The sequence below is a fragment of the Dipodomys merriami genome, unplaced genomic scaffold (assembly GCF_024711535.1).
Source record: "Dipodomys merriami isolate MVZ:Mamm:240054 unplaced genomic scaffold, mDipMer1.0.p SCAF_4, whole genome shotgun sequence".
NCBI classification, from domain to species: Eukaryota; Metazoa; Chordata; class Mammalia; order Rodentia; family Heteromyidae; genus Dipodomys; species Dipodomys merriami.
Window position 1 is genome coordinate 64636838 of NW_027205603.1, and position 22757 is coordinate 64659594.

The 22757-nt window shown below is 40.2% G+C and overlaps 1 protein-coding gene across 2 annotated transcripts in view; it reads left to right on the forward strand.

The window, feature by feature from the left end:
- The window catches only part of Spag1 (sperm associated antigen 1), a 62051-nt gene that overhangs the window by 11855 nt on the left and 27439 nt on the right, over positions 1–22757 (forward strand). The window contains exons 5-10 of one of the 2 annotated variants that reach the window (XM_069991144.1): positions 3001–3065; positions 5266–5375; positions 7619–7724; positions 11511–11641; positions 12801–12907; positions 20040–20199. In XM_069991144.1, coding sequence (XP_069847245.1) covers positions 3001–3065; positions 5266–5375; positions 7619–7724; positions 11511–11641; positions 12801–12907; positions 20040–20199 — 679 coding nt within the window. The remainder of the gene's footprint in view (positions 1–3000; positions 3066–5265; positions 5376–7618; positions 7725–11510; positions 11642–12800; positions 12908–20039; positions 20200–22757) is intronic. The other variant, XM_069991145.1, reaches the window with a different exon arrangement.

Genomic DNA, 22757 nt, shown 5'->3' on the forward strand with positions numbered 1-22757 from the left:
GCCACATGTCCTGAATTTAAGGGATTGTCAAGGTGATAATCCCTTGGAACCTGAGGGAGTATCCCTCTTTATTCTTTCATTTCTAGAAGTGCCAAGCATTCCTTGACTTGTGGTAGTCTAACTCCAGCCTCTACCCACGTCTTCCCAAGTGCCAGACTTCTCTCTTTTTTATATAAGAATGTCAGTCATATTAGACAAAGGCCCATTCTAATGACCTTACCTTGTTTGCCTCTACACAGATTCTATTCCCAAATGGGGTTTCATTCATGGATATCAAGAATTAAGAATTCCCTATATCTTTTTAGAAAACACATTTAACCCAAACCACAGTCTTAGCATTGAGAACCTGTCTTTCTAAGCATGAAGAAGAGTGCAAGCATGGAAGACTACCTAGGAAGCGATAAGGAGTGCACAGTACTCCTGTGTGCCTTCTAGAGTTGCTAGTTGAATTAGTTACATCACTGTGACAGAAGGCCTGACATAAACAACTAAAAGAGGGAATTACTGATCTTGGCTCACAGTTTCCAAGGCTTCAGTCCATAGTCAGTGTAGTGAGACACTGCATCACTAACATAAGAAGCACATTGCATAGACCATTAACATCATGGCAGCCAGGAAGCAGAGAAGGACAGGAAGGGACCCCAGTAGGTGGATGTCCCAAGGGATCCACCCCCAGTGACCTATTTCCTCCAAGGAGGTTCAACCTCCTAAAGTTTTAAGAGCCCTCCAAAATTGGGCCACCAGTTGGGAACCAAACATTCAAACCAGAAGCCGGATAGTGTCCAGGCCCTGAGTTCAAGCCTCAGGACTGCACCAAAAACAAGATGAAAACCAGGAGCTTCAAACCATAATACTAGAATTGCTGAGTCATCTGTTGGCAAACTTAAATGACATCAAAGACATTTCAATGGTTTAGAGACAATCAGTGCAAACTGGGCTCGGGGGGCTCACTCCTGTAATCCTAGCTACTCAGGAGGCCGAGATCTGAGGATCACAGTTAAAAGCCAGCCTACGCAGGAAAGTCCATGAGACTTATCTCCAATAAATCACCAGAAAACCAGAAGTGGTGCTGTGCCTCAAGTGTAGAGCGCTAGCCTTGAGATGAAGAGCTGAGGGACAGTGCCCAGGCCGAGTTAAAAAAAAAAAAAAATCAGTGCCTACTACATTTTACCCTAAATTCTACTCTATTCTCTTTCATTAGACTGTATAGATAGGCAAAATTTAGGTACCATTCCCTAGTATATGTCTAGCATTACAAAGTACTACTTGCTCTGGGAGATTATTTATGAGCAACAATGGATTTTATGTACATTTTTCCTATTTTCTTCTGGTGTAGAACCTCTCCTCTACCCCATCACCAGCAGGAGATCTTGGACCTAGTATGGAGCACTTTATTCTAAACCACTCAGAGCCCTTCCCTGGGATTTCCCTAACTGGAGGTGAAGAGAAATTCAGTCTTTTCCACTCTGATGAGAAAACCTGTAAGGTTATAATGCAGGCTTCCAGGACCATGTCTCCTCCCACAAGAGAAAGCAAATAGCCCTAAAGGAAGATGTAAATCACAGGCAGAGGGAGTACGTGGCTTTGGGAGAGAGGAGCTGGGGAAGGGCCTAAGAAACCCTTGAGCTGGCAGTACCTCGGCTTGTTTGTCAGCTAGTGATTTCTTCTTTTTAAATGAAATTAATACAAGATGGGTATCTGTCATTGCAAACAAAACAGCTGTGACTAATTCTGCAGAGTAGTTATTCTTGTTTCTCTAATGCCTGGAGCTTAAAAAAAAAAAAAAAAATTTGGAGCTGGGTGCCAGTGGCTCAATCCTGTAATTCTAACCAGCCCTGGTAGAAAAGTCTTTGGGACTTCATCTCCAATTAATCAGCAAACTTAGGAACTGGATGCTGGATACTGGTGGTTCATGCAGGAGGCTGAGATCTGAGGATTGTTCCAAGCCAGGCCTAGCAAGAAAATCCAAGAGACTCTTTTCTTGAATTAATTTCCAAAAAGCCAAAAGTAGAGCTGTGGTTAAAGTAGGAGAGTGCTATCCTTGGGAGAAAAAGCTTAGAGACAGTGCCCAGGCCCTGAGTTCAAGCCCTAGTACTGGCACAAAAATGTGGAACTGGAGGCATCGTTCAAATGGTAGAGCATCAGCTCTGAGTTTGCAAACAGAGTACAAGAAGAAGAAGAGTCCCCAAGTCCCTGAGTTTAGGCCTCAGTACTGCCAACCCCCCCCCCCACACACACACACACAGAATGAATTTATTTAGTACTCTTTTCTTTTCTTTTCTTTTTTTTGGGGGTCCGGTCATGGGGCCTGAACTCAGGGCCTGGGCACTGTCCCTCAGCTCTTCAGCTCAAGGCTAGCACTCTACCACTTGAGCCACAGCACCACTTCCTGCTTTTTTCTTTTTGCTTATGTGGTGCTGAGGAATCGAACCCAGGGCCTCATGCATGCAAGGCAAGCGCTCTACCACTGAGCCATCTTCTCAGCCCTCTCTTTTCTTATTTAAAAAAAAAAAAAACACTGGGCTGAGAAGGTGGCTTACTGGTAGAATGCTTGCCTGGCATGCATGAAGCCTCAGTACCACATAAACAGAAAAGGCCAGAAGTGGTACTGTGGTTCAAGTGGTAGAGTGCCAGCCTTGAGCAAAAGAAGCTCAGGGATGGTGCCCAGGCCCTGAGTTCAAGCCCCAGGACTTGCCAAAAAAATCATTAATAATCACACTGAGTTTTCAAATTTTATATATGAATAAATAAATATATATCTATATATATTTTAAAACCTCTGGACTGTCCCCAGAAGTAACTACAAATTTAAAATCCTTTCTGTTACCTGTTGTATATTATTGTATTATAGTTTTGAAGTTGTTATAACCTGAAAATCATCTATTTTCTGAACAATTGACATTTGTATATTTTGACTCAATAGTTTACATTGCATTTACAGTAAAACCTGCTAATTTTAGATTAAATATATCTTATAAGATATGATTTTTATTCTTTCAGGGAAAACATTCTAAAAGTAGACCAGCTAAGAAGAAAGTTCCAAGGGATTATTCAGAATGGGATAAGTATGTTTTATATTCCTTTATACAATCTTTGTTACTGAAAAATTCTGCACCATTAAATACTATGATAACTTTTTGTACATATTATAAACCCAGTACTGGCACAAAATATATGGAACTAGAGTCATGGCTCAAGAAGTAGAGCATCAGCTCTGAGTTTGTGAACAGAGCACAAGAACAAGAGCTCAAAAGGTGGACCAAATTGCTTTTAGTAAAATACAAAAGTAGTATAAACACTTATGTGGAAGTAAGTGGGTCTGGTGTTTGAACTCAGGGAATCAAACTTAGTAAGGAAGATCCCTATCACTGAGGCTACACCTCCCCCACTTAAATTTTTAGATGGTCTTGAACATTTTGCCTAGCCCAGCATGAAACTTTGATTCTCCTACCACTGTGTTTCAAGAAGGTAGTGTTATAGCATGTACCACCACACCTGGCTTGCTTGTTGGTATGGAGTCTTCCTACTTTCTTGCCCGGCTTTCATCGAACTACAATCCTGCCGCTTCTTAACTTCCCACATTGCTGGTATTATAAGCATGTACCATCATGCCTAGTTTATATAAGAAGTTTTATCTTGATTGAACAAAACAGCTACATCTTTTTATCAGTCACGAGGCTTGAACTCTGGGCTTGGACGCTGTCCCCAACCTCTTCAGCTCAAGGCTAGGACTCTACAACTTGTGGCCACAGTGCCACTTCCGGTTTTCTGGTGGTTAATTGGAGATAAAAGTATCACTAACTTTCCTGCCCCGGCTGGCTTTGAACTGTGATCTCAGCCTCCTGAGTAGCTAGGATTACAGGCATGAGCCACTAGTACCTGTCAAAATATATATTTTGTAAATATATGGATAACACTAGTTATTGTTATAAAATAAAAATTTACAAAAATGAAATTTGAAAAAAAATGAAATTTGAAAAAAATAACCAAATTTTTATTTTATAAAAATAACCATTGTTATACTTGTCCAAAGTAAAAAGTACAAACGTTTTAAATGAAGAGAAATTAGTCACAATTTAATGACACTGTTTGGAGCAGGTTGAATCTGATTAACACTTAAATCCTCACTTAATTACATATTTTCTTAAGAAAGAATGCAAATGACAAAAAAGGATGCAAGTGATGTGGAAAACACACTTATGATGCAAGTTTTGAGACTATATTCAAAGGTACAATAAAGGTTGAACATCTGTAACTTTCTGAAAAGAAATCTGAAATGCTTAAACTTCTAAAATGATTTTATCCTACTATTTCAAATTTCATACTATCAAACTTTGTTTCATGCACATGACTATTTAAAGTATTATGTTCAGGTTATGTGTATAAGGGGCATAGAAAACATAAATAAATTATGTATTTTAACTTGGGTTCCATCCCCAAGGTATCTCATGTTTATGCAAATACTCCAAAATCTGAAAAAAAAATCTGAAATCCCCAATACTTCTTAATCAAGAATTTTAGATTAGGAGATACTGAGCCTGTGGTCTGGCTTATGCCTATAATCTCAGATATTTGGGAGAAAAAGGTAGGAGGATTGCAGCTTGGGCTTATCTCGGTAATTACAGCTAGGCAGGAGGTGTCATGATCTGAGAATGATCTAGGCCAAAAAGAATAGACCCTATCTGAAAAATAACCAAAGCAAGCCATGTTTATAATCCTAGTTACTTAAGAAACTGAGACTCAGAGGGTTATGGGTCAAAGCAAGCCCAGACCAAAAAGTCCAAGAGACTCCAATTAACCAACAAAATGCCAGTCTGGAGGTATGGCTCAAAGTTATAGAGCCCTAGCTATGTAAGCTGAGTTAGAGTGTGAATTCAAACCCAGTACTGTCACACACACACATAAAAGAGTAAGATATACAACCTGTTATACAAATATAAGAATAGCAATAGTAAATTTTCTTTTTTTTGTCAGTCATGGGGCTTGAACTCTGGTCCTGAGTGCTGTCCCTCAGCTCTTCAGCTCAAAGCTAGCACTCTACCTCTTGATCCACAATGCCACTTCCATTTTTTTCTGGTATTTTTTTTTTTTTGAGATAAGAGTTTCACAGCTTTTCCAGCATGGGCTGCCTTTGAACCATGATCCTCAAATGTCAGCCTCCTGAGTAGCTAAGATTACAGATGTGAGCCATGGTTGCCTGGCAATAAATTTTATTTCCTTACTTGTATTAAAAATATTTTCAGTTTTATTTTTCTTCCACTTAAGATTTGATGTGGAAAAGGAATGCTCAAAAATTGACGAGGATTCCAAAGAAAAGACTACAGTGGACAACAAGGCTCATTTGTCTAAAATTGAGACAAGACTAGATATATCAGGTGAGAGGGGATCATGGATAAGAATCATGGATTAATTAATAGTCTGCAACATGTTTAATTATATTAAAATTTGTCAACCTAGGAAACATCATCTATAAGTGTAAGATTTCCATTAGAAGAGTGTAGATTTTCTCCCAAAGTTCATTTTTTTTTATTGTGAAAATACTGTACAGAGGGGTTACAATTACAAGGGCAAGATAATGAGTACATTTCTTATCAAGCATTGTAGCCTCCTCCTTTGTTTACCCTTCCCATCCCTTCCCACCCTCCCCATTCCCCCCCCCCAATTCCTCTTCCCACCAAAGTTATAAAGTTCGTTTTCGACATAACGACTTGTACATCTCATTGTTGCAATGGGTTCACCTGTATCCCTATTTAAACGATTTGTTTTTTCCCTTCCCCTCCACAAATTATACCAACATCAAATACACTGAAAGCAGGGGTTATACCATGGGGGAGGGACATACAAAGCAACAAAGAAATAATCTTATAAATGTGTTAGAAACAATCATATGAAAGAAAATAACATTTGAATACATATCTTAGGGTTCCCTTATCAACTTATCTGACCTTTTCTGCTTGACTCAGATATATACTAGTTATTTCAAATAAGGGAAACCATAGGACCTATGTTTCTTTGGGCTGGCTTACTTCACTTAATATAATTTTTTTCAAGTCTTTCCATTTCCTAACAAATGGGGCAATGTCATTCTTTCTGATGGAGGCATAGAATTCCATTGTGTATATATACCACATTTTCTTGATCCATTCATCTACTGAGGGGCATCTGGGTTGGTTCCATATCTTAGCTATAGTAAAAAATTCTGCAATAAACATAGTTGTGCTGGTAGCTTTAGTGTGGTCTTGTTTGTGAACATTTGGGTAAATGCCCAAAAGTGGGATTGCTGGGTCATACCAAAGTTCACTTCTAACAAATTCATTTTCCTTTTTCATCTTTTGTTTTTTTCCTACTGCTGGTCCTCAGGCTTGAAATGAGGTCCTAGATGCTGTTCTTGAGATTTTGTGTTCAAGGCTAGTGCTCTACCGCTTTAGCCACACCTCCACTTCCAGCTTTTTTGTACTTTATTGGCAATAAGAGTCTCACAGACTTTCCTGCCCCAGCTGATCTTTGAATCACATCTCAGCTTCCTGAGTAGCTAGAATTATAGGTGTGAGCCACCATCGCCTGACTTCATATATCTTTAACTATTTATTTTTATATGAATAATAGTTACAATAATCAAATATGTAAGACTTAAGGATATAAACCCAGAGGCTGGGAGCGTGGCTCAGTGGTAGAGTGGTTGCCTTGCATGCACGAGGTCCTGGGTTCGATTCCTCAGCACCACATAAGCAGAAAAAGCTGGAAGTGGTGCTGTGTCTCAAGTGGTAGAGCACTCACCTTGAGCTAAAGAGCTGAGGGACAGAGCCCAGACCCAGAGTTCAGGTCCCACCACCACCACCACCACCAACAACAACAACAATACCAAGAAAAAGAGCTGCAATGCTTGGTAAGAAATGTATGCATTATCCTGCCCATGTAATTGTAGCCCCTCTGTACAGTATGTTCTCAAATAAAATAAAATTAAATTAAAAAAATACCAAGAAAAAGAGTATAAACCCATTATTCTTGCTGTAATTTTTTCCCAATTTTCTCTTTCCTACAAATTCCTCATTTTTTTTTTTTTTTTGGCCATTCCTGGGGCTTGAACTCAGGGCCTGGGCACTATCCCTGAGCTTCTTTTGCTCAAGGCTAGCATTCTACCACTTGAGCCACAGCCCCACCTCCAGCTTTTTCTGTGTATGTGGATTCTGAGGAATTGAACTGAGGATTTCATGCATGCTAGGCAAGCACTCTACCACTATGCCACATTCCTAACCCTTTATCTTTTTTTCTTTGCAACAAAAAGATAGCGGTAAAATCAATTTTAAAAAATTGAAATTCTTAAAAGTTGTGAATGGTAAAGAAAATAAAAACCCCTAAGCTTAGGAAACCTTTCATTTCTTTGGTTTAGTTTGTTGTTTTCTACTTAAGCTATAATACACAGAAGTGTATGAGAGAGTGGCGCTCAGTGGTACGTAATTGCCTGATGTGAAGATTTTCAGGAAACTGAAAAAAAAGCTCTCTTGGATTTGAACTTTTTATATCTATCTATCTATCTATCTATCTATCTATCTATCTATCTATCTATCTATCTATCTATCTAGTTATGTGTTTCTATAAATCAGATATTTATTTTTAGGCCTAACGGAGAAGGAAAGGGGAGTTCTTGCCACTCGTGAAAAGGAAAAGGGAAATGAGGCTTTCAACTCAAAAGATTATGAAGAGGCGGTGATGTATTACACTAGGTGAGCAGGCTTCTGTTGTTCAAACTTTTTTATTTAAATAAAGCTCTAATGGACTAGTTGCTGGAACCATAGCTCAGTAGTCTATCAGGCTCACTTAAGTTATGCTTGTGATTTATCATGAACTCACTGGTGCTCTTTTCTTTTCTTTTCTTTTCTTTGGTGCCAGTACTAGGGCTTGAATTTAGGTCCTCGCTATTGTTTGGCTTGTTCACTCAAGACAAGTGCTCTACGATTTGAGCTGTATATCCACTTCTGGGTTTTTGGTGATAAGACTCTCCCTTAGACTTTTCTGCCCAGGCTGACTTTGAACCCACAGATCTCAGCCTCCTTATTAGCTGCAAGTACAGGTGTGAGCCACCAGTGCCTGGCTCCACTTGTGCTTTTATATTTCATTTTTCCCTTTTTTTTGTCTTTTTTCGGCTAGTGTGTGGTGTGAAACCAAGGTCTTATTTTGCTGGGCTACATCCCTAACACTGTCTCGATTAAAAAATAAACAAAAAAACTTTTCTCAGACTTCTAAGTTCCTACTCTACTCTGTATTTAGCAGAATCTAAACTTCCCCATTTTACAGAAAAAAAAACTGAAATCATCTGAAAGAAACTTGACAGAACTCACATAGCGTAAAGATTAAGAATTTGAGTTCTCAAGTGGTAGAGCGCTAGCCTTGAGCTGAAGAGCTGAGGGACAGTGCCCAGTCCCAGAGTTCAGGCCCTATGACTGGACGCCAAAAAAAAAAAAGAATTTGAGTTCTGCAGTCAGATTGTTGGCCCTATTTCATTCTGATACTTAAGCATCTCCCCTCTCCTCAGTGCCTTTATACCCTAGAATGCTCTTTCAGCCTCTACTTAATTCTAACTCATCCTTTAGAACTTGTCTTGTCTTCTATGTCGAACTCTTCCTGGCCTCCCAGCCTTCATCCATCTCTACACCTCTGCACTGCAGTTTATAGGCTCTTACCACAGCCTTATCAATTCTTTCTAGCATTTGTCAAAGACACAGTTTGTTTGATGCCGTACTAACTGCAATGCCATCTCTAAATACTTGCCCAGGTATTTTTGGTTTTGTTTTGTTTTTGTTGTTGTTGTTTTGTTTTTATATCCTTACGTCCTCAGAATCCAGGAAAAGGCCTGGTTCATAGCAGAGGTTCAATAGGTGCTGATAGGAACTTTTGAAGTTTTTACAGTCTGTGAAAAGAAGTTCCTAAATTGAGCTTATAGAATCACTAATGCCACCTTAGAATTAAACTCGGTATACGAAGGTTGTGTCTCTAAGGAAGTTGTCTATAGCTGAGCACTTGTGGCTCATCCCTGTAACGCTAGCTACTTGGGAGGCTGGGAATGGGTGGATCAAGTTTCAACCATAGCCTAGGAAGGAACATTTTCAAGACCCTCATTTTCAACCCATGGATGGATGTAGTGGTTTATACCTGTCATCCCAAGCTGTATGAGAGATTGAGATTGGGAGGATGACAGATCAAGGTCAGCCTGGACACAAAAGTCCATGAGACTCCACCTCTATGGAGGAAAGCTGGGTGCGATGGTGGGTGTTGAGACCCTAGTGACTATGAGAATCTAAAATAATCTAAATAAATGCAGGTGTGAGCCCAGGGAAAGTGAGACTCTCTCTACCCTGACAATAACCAGGGAAAAACAAGGCCGGAAGTGCCTGTATAACTTAGCAGTAGAGTGCCAGCTTGAGCAAATAAGAGGCCCCGAGTTCAAGCCCCCGTACTACCAAAGAAGAAAATAAAAAAGAACTTTGTTGTCTTTGACAGTTTAAGGGAACACAGGACAGATACTGGATGGATCATTCAGTCAGGGCAGTCTCTTGTGTTCAGGGCTGACATCGTTTTCTCTCTTCTTGTCTATGGAGAAAGATATGTGTTCTATGTTGTATGTATGGTATGATGTGGTATGGGGGTAAAGACCTGCTTCCTTCTGACCCTGGAAGACTCCTTATCTCCTGTGCCTGTTTCCTCAGTGTTATAAGCTGTCATAGCGCAGATGAGTGCTGTCATGAGGCCTGATCTAGACAATGTTACTCAAAGTGGGAGGACATGGTAGTAACCATAGAAGACTGGCTTTCTCTCTTTCCTGTCATTTATTAGCTGTGGGCACAACACGAGCACCTGCTTTCTCATCTGTGTAATGAAAAGAACAATGATTCTTCCTCCATGCCTGGAAATGAGGAAGTGAGCTCTGTGGGTGAAGGCCTTAGTCCCTGGCCAATGGCACACAGTGGCAGGAATGCTTAGGATCAACTGTTCCAGTTGTTTACTGACAGGTGTTCTGCACATCTCTCTACCCAGCCGTGCCGTTCCTCCCATTCATCTTTCATGATCTGATAAATTGATCCTGCTCACTACTTTCCTGTTTCCATCTTCTGTTGTGGGTTTTATAAATGCAGTGCACTGATAACCTTGTATTTCTTATATCTGGGTATTATTTCACAGCATTCCAAATCAACAATAAGGTTGATGTTGAAGTTCTTTTCATTCATTTCATGTACTTATCTCTTTCATGGAGCAACATTGTTTTTGATATTCTTCATCCTACTGACTTTCTTCTGTTCCCTTCAATTGAATTTCTTTGATTAAATTACTTTTGGATTATTTTCTTAGAATCTTAGAATCTACTTTTACATTGCAGACTCATTTGTTTCAGTTACCATGCTGACAACTGAAGAAAGGCTATTAATTGGGATTGATCACTCCATTTTTTGTGTGTGTACTAGGAAATTGATCCTAAGGAGTAAAAAAGTTTGCTATTTAATATGAACTAACCTGTTTTGTTTTGTTGAGAGATTTATATATATCTTCATTTCTATATCACTTCAAAAATCTGAATTAACTTTAGCCTATTACTGGTTAGTGAAGCATCTGCCTAAATGTAAGTTTTATATGTAGGTTTATGTCTTATTACTTTGAGTGATACAGGATATATTATTTTGCTCAGGCTGCCATCACAACATATTACAAACTGAGTAGCTTAAACAGGAAAAACAACCTCTCACATTTTTGGAGGCTGTAAGTCTGAGAGATCCAGGTCTAGGTGGGGATGATTTCTTCTGAGGCTTCTCTTCTTGGTTGGCAAGTGACCATCTTTTCCCCCTGTGCTCACAGGGTGTGTCAGACATCAGAGCTCCAATTTTTCCTCTTTTTTTTTTTCTTTTGGTTTTTGGTTTGGGGCTTGAATTCAGGGCTTGGGCACTGTCCCTAAGCCTCTTTGTGCTCAAGGCTAGCACTCTACCCTTAAAACCACAGCTCCACTTCCGGGTTTTGAGTAGTTAACTGGAGATAATAGTCTCATGAGGATTTTTCTGTCCAGGCTGGCTTCAAACCATGATCCTTAGATCCCAGCCTCCTGAGTAGCTAGGATTACAGGTATGAACCACCAGCACGTAGCTTCAATTTCCCCTCAGGTGCTAGTTTTTACTGCATTAAAGCTCACATCAGTGACTTTATTTTAACTTCATTACCACTTTTAAATTCCTATCTCCAACCATATTCATTTTCTAAGACACTGCGGGGTCAGGACTTCAACATATACTTTTTCGTTTGTTCTTTGAGACAAGTTCTTTCCTTGTTCCATATAAGCCCAGACTGAAATGGTACTCATGATCCTTCTGCTTTATCCTGCCAAATGCTGTGATTATAGTCATGTACTAACTTACCCAGCTAACATTAAGTTCTCGAGGGACATTGTTCAGCCCATACATGTAGTATGATTTTTTTTATTTACAATTTTATCTTGGGCCTGTATGTTGCCAATAAGTATTTCTTTTTAGGAGCCTCTCAGCCCTTCCTACTGTGGCTGCCTATAACAATCGAGCCCAAGCGGAAATCAAACTGCAGAACTGGAATAGTGCTTTCCAGGACTGTGAAAAGGTCTTGGAGTTGGAGCCTGGAAACATCAAGGGTAAATGTTCACTGAGCACTTTGAAAGTTACAGCAGGACCCGTTAGATTGTCTGTAGATACTAAATATATTTACATAAAGCTATTTCAGCAAAACCCCAATTTCTACATGTGCTCCAACCACCTATTTGGAATTGAAGTCCCTGATTGTACTGGGCTAGCTCATAATCCTGAAAGAATGATTAAAATGTTAGCATTAGATGAAGTTGAATGAAGGGACCTTGGAACTCTCCGTACTATCTTTGCAACTTTTCTGTAACTCTCAAGTCATTCCAAATAATAAAAAACATTACAGACAATTGTTCTATCATGAACACATCTGCATGGACCCATGTTCCCTTGGGAATCTGACCAGCAATGGTGATGGGAAAGTGTAGGCAGTATCTCAAGTTGGAGTAATTGATCACAGAATGGCTTGCTCTTGAGATCTCCATAGCATTCCTAGAGGGCTGAAACGAAAACCAGCAGGTTAATCTTACAGCTATATTTAAAAACAGGTCAGGTGTTTCAGATAGAAACTTCTTCTCATAAATAAGAAGCCTGATATTTTTCAAAGTACCAATTTTATCACACAAAGTCCTCTCTTTATAGGATGGATAAAGGGGTGGGGCTGAAAGATTCATTGTCAGTATTAATTATAACATATACACTGAAACTACTGAAGAATCTAACACAAGTGCTCCATTTTTTAGCTTAACTGACTTCATGATTGCAATACTGTCTCTAAACATTTGAACATTGGATAAATAGCTTTCATGGATATGCCATAGTCTAAGCTAGATGCTGGTCAATAGTTTATTAATTTTCATACAGCTTTTCTAAGTTTCTAGAATGATGATAAGAAGGAAAGCTTCCCAATGCTGCAGTGTTGTGGGGGGCACATACATCTGTTTGGAAGGTTGCTATGGCAACCCTCAGCCCTGGGAGGAGCTGGTGTGCCTGGCTGCCGAGGCCAGGATGGCAGCTGAGGTAGCTGCCTGGTATATCCTCTCTTGCTTGTTTACTACAGGTTTGTTTTCCCTGGGATCAACAAATGAAAGTGGGTAATTTAAGTTTTCCATCCTGATCTCCCCTACTGCTTGTATTTTCCCACTTGCAAAGTCTGTTCTAACCATCAGGGCAGCTGTCCAACATCCAACATTTATTTTGGTAAATTTTCAGCTCTTCTGCGTCGGGCCACTACGTATAAGCATCAAAACAAGTTCCAGGAAGCTCTAGAAGATTTGACTAAAGTTCTAGATGTTGAGCCTGATAACGAACTGGCCAAGGTAAGTACAGAACATGGACTTGTCTCTCAATGCTGTTTCTGAATTTACGTTACAATGGTAACATTCTTGCCAAATCAGCGATGTTAAAGGGATAGTCAGAGCTTTGCAATGCAGATATATTCCAGATACAAAAAATGTTGAACATCCTTCTGATGGGAAAGAACACAGGCTTTTAAGAAAAATAAAGTATTCCCAAGTAGAAACCTATCATTCAATGCCAGCTAATTTTTGTCACTTATAGTGCTGCAAGCATTGCTTTTCTCCAAACAAATCCCAATTTATTATGCAGAGTGGCATACAAGTTTCTAGGTATTACTGATGAGTTTCATGGCCATAGAAGAGGCTTTGGCTGGCTTCTAGCATGGTAAGTATAGCATCATTGATAGCACACACTACCCAACTGAGTGGATTAACTCAGATATGAATTAAGGGGCTCTATATTAAGGCCTAAAGAGTAGAGGTAAGGTCAACCATGGTGGCTGAAGCTTGTAATCCAAGCTGTTGTGGAGGTCGTTTGAGGCCAACCTGGACATAAGTTTACAAGACTCTGTCCCACTCAATGGCTGGGTGCAGTGGTACACACTTGTCATCCATAGTGACACAGGGTAAGATCACAAAGCTAGGCATCCATTGCTCATGTCTGTAATCCTCACTACTCAGATGGCTGAGATATGAGGATCACAATTCAAATCACAGGAAAGCCAATGAGACTCATTTCCAATTAACCAGCAAAAAGCTGGAAGTGGAGGTATTGCTAAAGTGGTAGAGTGCCAACCTTGAGAGGAAAAGCTAAAGGACAGCCCCGAGTTCAAGCCCCAGTCCCAGCACACACACACACACACACACACACACACACACACACACACACACACACACACACACACACACACACACACAAACTAGGAAGATGGCAATACAGGCCTGAGCATAAAGTGAGATTCTACCTAGAAAATAATTAAAAAATGGCTGGAAGCATGGCTCAAATTGCAAAACATCAGCTTAGCAAGCATGAGTCCCTTAATTCAATCTCAAGCACTACAAAAAGAAAATTGTAGAGATAAGTGGTAAGAGGTAAGTGAGAAGTCTAAGATTTTACCCTCCTTGGCATATGCCTTCTCTCATACGTGGAAGCTAGATCTAAAATACAGGGCATAATAAATTATCCAGGTCTCTAGGCATTCACACACAGCGCGAACAAGGAGGATGTAATGCCCATGTGCATCCAATCAATACAATATATTTATTGAAATAAACTCCAGGAAATGAAGACAAAAGTTTTCCTTTTGTTCTGTTTGTTCATTTATGTATCTTTGGGGAGGGAGACAGGGTGAACATGCAGCAGTGGTACTCACCAGACACTTGGTTGAAAATGAACTACACAACTTCTGGGTATGGATGTGAGGGAAAAACTGAGAACGAGGGAAGGGTGACATTGTCCAAAAAGAAATGTACTCTTGCCGGGCGCCGGTGGCTCACGCCTGTAATCCTAGCTACTCAGGAGGCTGAGATCTGAGGATCGCGGTTCAAAGCCAGCCCGGGCAGGAGAGACCGTGAGACTCCTATCTCCAATAAACCACCAGAAAACCGGAAGTGGCGCTGTAGCTCAAGTGGTAGAGCGCTCGCCTTGAGCTGAAGAGCTGAGGGACAGCGCCCAGGCCCAGAGTTCAAGCCCCATGACCGACAAAAAAAAAAAAATGTACTCTTTACCTGAGATATGTAACTGGAAGCACTCTGTAAATCACCTTTATAATAAAAATAAAAAATAAAAAACTAAAAATATAAAAGAAAGGGACTTAGGGAAGTAAAGCTGTGACTCCAGAAGAGGTAGAATGCTAGACTTGAGTGCAAAAGCTTTGGAACAGTACCAGGTCTTGAGTTCAAGCCCCAGGACTAGCACAAAAAAAAGGTAAAAGAAAATAAAGAAGAAAGGAAGGAAGAAAGGAAGGAAGGAAAGAAGGAAGGAAGGAAGGAAGTAGTTACACAGCAGATAGCCTACATCAGACACAAAGGACTTGGTCACTCATGGCATGTCAGACAGATGAGCTTCACATTCATGTCAGTTCCCTTGTTCCCAATAACTGGAGGAGTTATGCAGAGTGACCCAGGTGGATGTTACCACTCTGTACATTTGTGTGATAGCTAGGGAGTCTATACTTCAGGAAGTGGCACTGTGGCTCAAGTGGTAGAGTGCTAGCCTTGAGCAAAAACAAGTTCAGGGGGCTGGGAAGGTGGCTCAGTAGTAGAGTGCTTGCCTAGCATGCATGAGGCCCTAGGTTTGATTCCTCAGCACCACATAAGCAGAAAAAGCCGGAAGTGGCAGCGTGTCTCAAGTGGTAGAGTGCTAGCCCTGAGCTAGAGCTGAGGTACAGCACCCAGTCCCAGAGTTCAGGTCCCATGACCAACAACAACAACAACAAAAACCCCAAAATCAGGGACAGTGCCCAAGCCTTGAGTTGACACACACACCACACACACACACACACACACACACACACACACACACACACACACACACACACACACACACACACACACACACACACACACACACACACACACACACACACACACACACACACACACACACACACACACACACACACACACACCCTAATCTGGGGAGAGGAAGGGGAATAACAAAACACTGAAACAAGGACACAGGATGACCCATTGCAACAAGGATACTCACAGGACACTATATTGGAAATGAACTTTACAACTTTGGGGGGTGGGGGGAGAATGGTGTGGGGTGTGGGGAGGAGTGTGGAAGGTAGGGGAGGGAAGAGATAGCGGGAGAACAAGGAAGGGAAGGGTTAACAATGATCCACAAGTAATGTACTCACTGCCTTACTCATGTAACTGTAACCCCTCTGTACAGCATCCTTACAATAAAATTTAAAAAAGAAAAAGAAAAAAAACCCCATCTTTTATGATGGGTTATTAGCAAATCTGCCCAACCTCTGCTCCAGAGGGAATTACCATCTTTATTATACTGGAGAGCAAAATACTTGCCCTGTTCCCTACAGGAAATGCTACTTATGCTTCCCAAGGCTATTCTTGGTACAAACATCCTTAAAGATAGTCCTAGGTCAGTGTCCCCACTCAAAATATGGGCAGAATTGGAGAAGCTCGTAAACAGCTGTCTTTCATTGATAAACTGTACCTAAGTTTCCACTAACTTCGGTGCCTACTGGTTTATATATCACACTTTCTCTGGATGTCCTTTATATGATGCTTATAGACATTAAGTGTTAATGTAACAGTATTATAAGAGAAAAATGTTGGAACAAGAGAAGCCACTTTCATTTTACAACAATAATTTTATGTTCAAATATTAACTTTTAAGCATTCTCCAAATGCATTTTTAGCTTAACCATATGAAAAGATGAACTCAAAATGGATAATATACCCTAATGTAAAACCTAAAATAAAAGTTCTAGAAGAAAACATAGTAAGCCAGGCACTGGCTGCCCACACTCCTAGTTATTCAGGAGGCTGAGATCTGAGGTTACAGTTTAAAGTCATCCGAAGGCAAGAAAATCTGTGAGATTCTGATCTCCAGTTAAGCACAAAAAAAAAAAAGCTGAAAATGGAGCTGTGGTTCAAGTGGTAGAACACTAGCCTTGTGCACAAAAGCTCAGGGGACAGCACCCAGGCCCTGAGTTCAAGCACCACGAACAGAAAAAAAACAAAAAGAATTTCTCTTCATTGCTGTTTTGTTGTTGTTGTTGTTGTTGTTATTGTTGTTATGGTCAAGGAGCTTAAACTCCAGGCTTGGGCTCTGTCCCTGAGCTTTTCAGATCAAGGACAGAGCTCTACCACTTGAGCCACAGCACTGTTTCTAGTTTTCAGGTGGTTAATTGGAGATAAGTCTCATTGACTTCCTGCCTGGGCTGATTTTGAACCACGATCCTTAAATCTCAGCTTCTTGAGTAGTTAGGATTACAGGCTTGAGCCACTGTTACATGGCCATTCATTGCTGTTTTTGTTTTATCCTCTTTTTGTCTTGTTTGTTCATTTATCTGCCTTTAAGAGGGTAAGGCGGGGGTGGGGGGAGATACAGAAATGAAGGGACAAAGGGTAAACAAATGCAGCAGTAGTATTCATTAGATACTATGCTGTAAATGAATTATACAATCTGTGGGTTGAGACAGGAGGAAAAAACTGGGAAAGGCAAGAGGAAGGGTTGACATCGTCCTATAAAGAAATGTACTCATGGGGCTGGGAAGGTGGCTCAGTGTAAGAATGCTTGCCTTGTATGCATGAGGCCCTGGGTTTGATTCCTCAGCACCACATAAGCAGAAAAAGCCAGGGTGGCACTGTGGCTTAAAATGGTAGAGTGCTAGCCTTGAGCTGAAGAGCTGAGGGACAGTGCCCAGACCCAGAGTTCAAGCCCCAGGACTGACAAAAAAGAAAAAGAAAAAAGAAATGTACTAATTACCTTATATAACTGTAACCCCTCTGTATATCACCTTTATAACAGCAATTAAAAACCTGGTGATTTTTGTTTATTTGTTTGTTTTTGGCTGGTCATGGCGCCTACCACTTGAGCCATAGTGCCACTTCTGGCTTTTTCTGCTTATGTGGTGCTGAGGTATCAAACCCAAGGCCTCATGCATGCAAGGCAAGCACTCTACCACTGAGCCACCTTCCCAGCCCATGATTTTTTTTTTTTTTTTTTTTTTTTTTGTCGGTCGTGGGGCTTGAACTCTGGGCCTGGGCGCTGTCCTTCAGCTCTTCAGCTCAAGGCAAGCGCTCTACCACTTGAGCTACAGCGCCACTTCCGGTTTTCTGGTGGTTTATTTGAGATAGAAGTCTCACGGTCTCTCCTGCCCGGGCTGGCTTTGAACCGCGATCCTCAGATCTCAGCCTCCTGAGTAGCTAGGATTACAGGCGTGAACCACCAGCGCCCAGCTCATGATTTTTTTTTTTTTTTTTTTTTTTTTTTGGCTAGTCTTGGGGCTTGAACTCAGGCCTGGGCGCTGTCCCTGAGCTTCTTTTGCTCAAGGCTAGCACTCTACCACTTGAGCCACAGCTCCACTTCTGGCTTTTTCTTTTTCTGTGGTACTGAGGAATGAAACCCATGCTAGGCAAGCACTCTACCACCAAAGCCACATTCCCAGCCCCAGTGACTTTTATTGAAATGAATATTTTCTTCATATGACCTGGAAAATATAGTCTATAAAAGAAAAAATTGATAAATTCAACTTCATCAAGATTAAAAAGGTCTGCTTTCTTGAACGACACTATTAGAAGAATAGGAGGATAAGCCATAGACTGAAGAAAATGTTTGCAAATCAACTGAAGACTTGTATCAAAAACTGTCAAAACTTAATAAGAAAACAAAAGGCTAAATAGGAAATAAGCAAATACATTTGCATATATGCACACATTCGCATGCATATAATTTGGTAGTGCTCGGGATCAAACCCAAGCCTTGTACAGGCAAGGCAATTGCTCTATCACTTTCAGACCAAACAAAATATTTGATCTGACAGTTTATCAGAAGACATATAAAGATGGAAAATAAGCACATGAAAAGATGTTCAAATGTTATTAATGTTAGGGAAATATAAATTCAAAAGTGAGATGAAAGGACTTACTGTACCAATTGTTGGTGAAGATGTGGAGGAAATGAAATTCCTGGGAATGTAAAATAGTGACCACTTGTTTGGAAAATAATTTGGCAGTATCATAAAAAGTTAAACATAAAATATACCTGTCATATGCTCTAGTCATTCCATTCCACTTTTAGGTATTTACACAAGAAAAATGAAATCATATATCCATACAAAGACCTATTCTTGAATACTCATAACCACTATATAATAAAATAGGATAGTCTAAAATGTCCATTGGCAGGTGAATGTTATATCCACACTATGGACTTTACCCACAGTGCAACGGAATGTGCTATTGAGACACAGAACAGCACAGATGGTTCTAAGTGATTGTGCTGAGTGCAAGCAGCCAGGCAGAAACGAGAACATGATTCTGTCTATATGAAGATCTAGAATGCAAACTAGCCTGTCACAACAGAACAGTGGTTGCAGGGAGGGGTAGGGGAGTGGAAGAAACTTTGGGGAGTGATAGATATGTTTTATTTTAATACCCTATCAACTTGTACATTTTAAGTATGTGCACTTCTTGTCATTTATCCTTCATGAACATTTTAAAGATGGAGGGATGGTTTGATATAAACATTCTATTTTTCATTTATTTATTTATTTATTTATTTATTTATTTATTTATTTATTTATTTATTTATTTTTGCCAAGCCCTGGGGCTTGAACTTGGGGCCTGAATTTTGTTCCTGAGCCTCTTTTTGCTCAAGGCTAGTGCTCTACAACTTGAGTCACAGCACCACTTTTGGCTTTTTCTTTTTCTTTTTTCTTTTTTTTGGGAGGGTCCGGTCATGGGGCTTGAACTCTGGGCCTGGGCGCTGTCCCTCAGCTCTTCAGCTCAAGGCTAGCACTCTACCACTTGAGCAACAGCACCACTTCCGGCTTTTTTCTTTTTGCTTATGTGGTTCTGAGGAATCGAACCCAGGGCCTCATGCACGCAAGGCAAACACTCTACCACTGAGCCATCTTCCCAGCCCCACTTTTGGCTTTTTCTGAGTAGTTTATCAGAGATAGGAGTCTCAGGAGCTTTCTTGCCTGTGCTGGCTTCAAAAACCTTGATCCTTAGATCTCAGCCTGCTTAGAAGCTAGGATTACAGGTGTGAACCACCAATGCCCAGCTAAATGTTTATTCTAGTTGGCATAAAGAATTTCAGGACTTTCAAGTACTTTTAAGGGAACGATGTGTAGCATGGTTTTATTTGTTTAAACGTCTATATGTTTATATGTATGGAAACATATGGGAAAAATCACCAAAATGTTGGTAGTGTTATCTGAGTGGCAGGATTTGGGGTAGATTTTTCTCTTTCCTTTTTGTATTTGTCACCCAAAGGCCTTTTTTTAAAAGTAAATGTATAATTATAATCAGATAATTTTTTGAAGAAAAAGAAATTAGACTACCATAAGAGCCTTATGTTATCTCCACTTGAAAACATCTGCATATTCTTATCTGTAAGATCACTTTTTCATTAAAGGAAACCATGTTTATTGGTATGGTGATTATGTTGCAGAAAACCTTGTCTGAGGTTGAACGAGATCTGAAAAATTCTGAACCTGCATCAAAAACACAGACCAAGGGAAGAAGGATGGTCATCGAAGAAGTAGAAAACTCAGAATATGATAATGGAAAGGAGAGAAGAGTAACACAAGAAGATGGCAGTGGAGATCAGAGTAAAATGCCTTTTCTATTTCAGTTATGCAAAAAACTACCGTTTCATACAATGTGCTAGGCCAGATTTCCTTCCTTCCTTCCTTCCTTCCTTCCTTCCTTCCTTCCTTCCTTCCTTCCTTCCTTCCTTCCTTCCTTCCGTCCTCCCTCCCTCCCTCCCTCCCTCCCTCCCTCCCTCCCTCCTTCCCTTCCGTAGTATAGGCTGGTCTGGAACTCCCTATGTTGCCAAGACTGGCTTTAAATTCATGAACATCTTTCCTCACCTTCTCAAGTGCTTGGTTTACAGGAAGGTACCGCCATGCGTGCTTCTACTTATAGTGGAATTGTTAGTTTACTAACCTTTTTCTAGCTTTACCTTGTCAAGTTACAAATACATTTAATTAATCTTTTTCTCAGTATAGAGTAATACAGTCTCCTAACTCTTCTTTTTCTTCTTAGTCTAGAACCTTTTTCTAGTGCTCAGTTGAATTCATGAATATCACATGTTAATGTAAATGTGTTTCTGTGCGGCACCAATTATTAGCAAGTTAACTCCTTAAATCTCACAGATGATTTTGTATATCACTTGGATACAAACAAATTAGTTTCATTTTACTCAAATAGGGGCCCAGAGATGGCTCCATTTATATTCTTAAATTGAATACATTGTTGGACAGTTACTAAGCATACTGGACACCCACCCCCCCCCCCCAAAAAAAAAAGAATCTCATGGACTTTCCAACTCAGGCTGTCTTCCAACCACAATCCTCAGATCTCAGCCTCTTGCATAGCTAGGATTACAGGCATAAGTTACCAATGACCACAGCTTTAACATTTTATGTTTGTTTTTTGTTTTGTTTTGTTTTTTGTCAGTCATGGGGCCTGAACTCTGGGCCTGGGTGCTGTCCCTCAGCTCTTCAGCTCAAGGCTAGCGCTCTACCTCTTGAGCCACAGTGCCACTTTGGCTTTTCCTGCTTGTGTGGTGCAGAAGAATCAAACCTAGGGCCTCATGCATGCAAGGCTAGCGCTCTACCACTGAGCCACCTTCCCAATCCCAGCTTTGACATTTTAAAAACGAGGCTACCTCTCAAATTTTTCAAAGATGCCATTCATTGATCATTATCAGCCTTTAGAAACATGATTTTCTTGTACGTTGCTAATTCACTTATGCTTTCAAGGATCCTGTGTATAAATTATTTGTAATTTCTTTTATAGTTATGTTGTTTCTTTTTTAGTTATGTTGTCTGCCAGTAAGGATGGTTCTCTTTTTCATTTCCCTTTGGTGCATCTGTTTTGATCCCCTTGACTGACTTCAGTGACGAGGGAGTATGATGGAATGGGGAGAGTGGTTTTGTTACTTGTTTAGTCTCAGAGGGCTAACATAGAGTCTTCCTCCATAACTTTGACCTTATTGGTTTTTGGTAGATTCTTTTAGGAAGTAGCTTTTGATTTCTCTATGGTTGTTTTGATTTCTTTTGTGTGCTAATCTTGAGGCTTGAACGCAGGGCCTGGGCACTGATCCTGAGCTTTTTTTGCTCAAGACTAGCTCTCTACTACTTGAGATGTACCTCTGTTTTGGCTTTTTTTTTTTTTTTTGTCAGTCATGGGGCTTGAACTCTGGGCAACCAAAAAAAAAAAAAAAATGATTAGTGAGTCTTATTTTGCTGATACCTTGTAGAAGATTTTTGTATCTATGCCCATGAGAGATAATAGACTTCAGTCTTGTTTTTCTTTTTGTCGATTGTGGGGCTTGAACTCTGGGCCTGGGCACTGTCCCTCAGCTCTTCAGCTCAAGGCTAGTGCCACAGCACCATTTCTGGTTTTCCGAGTGGTTTATTGGAGTTAAGAGTCTCATGGACTTTTCTGTCCAGACTGGCTTTGAATGGTGATCCTCAGCTCTCAGCCTTCTGCATAGCTAGAAGTACAGGCCTTAGCTACCAGTGCCCAGCTAGACTTCAATCTGCTTTCCTCCCTCCTTTTTTCCTCCTCCTCCCTCTTTCTCCCTCTCTCTTTTTCTTTCTTCCTTTTCTTCCTTACATTCATTTATTTATTTCCATGTTTGTGTGATTTTAGTATTAGGACAATGCTAGCCTCAGTAGAGTTTTTCAGAAAACAGAAGTACTTCCTTCACTTGTTTTCTGAAAAAGATTATGTAACTGATGCTATTCATCAAAAATAATTGTACTCTGGCTGAAGGTGTATTTTGAGACTATGTTTTTATATACTTGCACAGATAGTGGAATTATGCAAAATGTACCTTTTTGTATCTGTTGTCTGTCACTCAGCAAAATGTTCTCCAGATTCATCCATGGTACAGCATGTATCAGTACTCCATTCCTTTTTATGTAGAAACATTCCATTGTATGGCTAACACCATGTTTTATCACTTGATGGACATTTGAATTGTTTCTTTTTTTTTTGGATACAAAAGAACAAATGTTGTTGTGAACATTTATATACAGTGGTATGAACTGATGTTTCAAATTTTCTGGGGTGTACTCTTGAAGGTAGAATTGCTGGGCTGTGCGATAGCTATATGTGTAACTTCTTGAGTAGCTGCAGACTGTTTTCCCAAGGGACC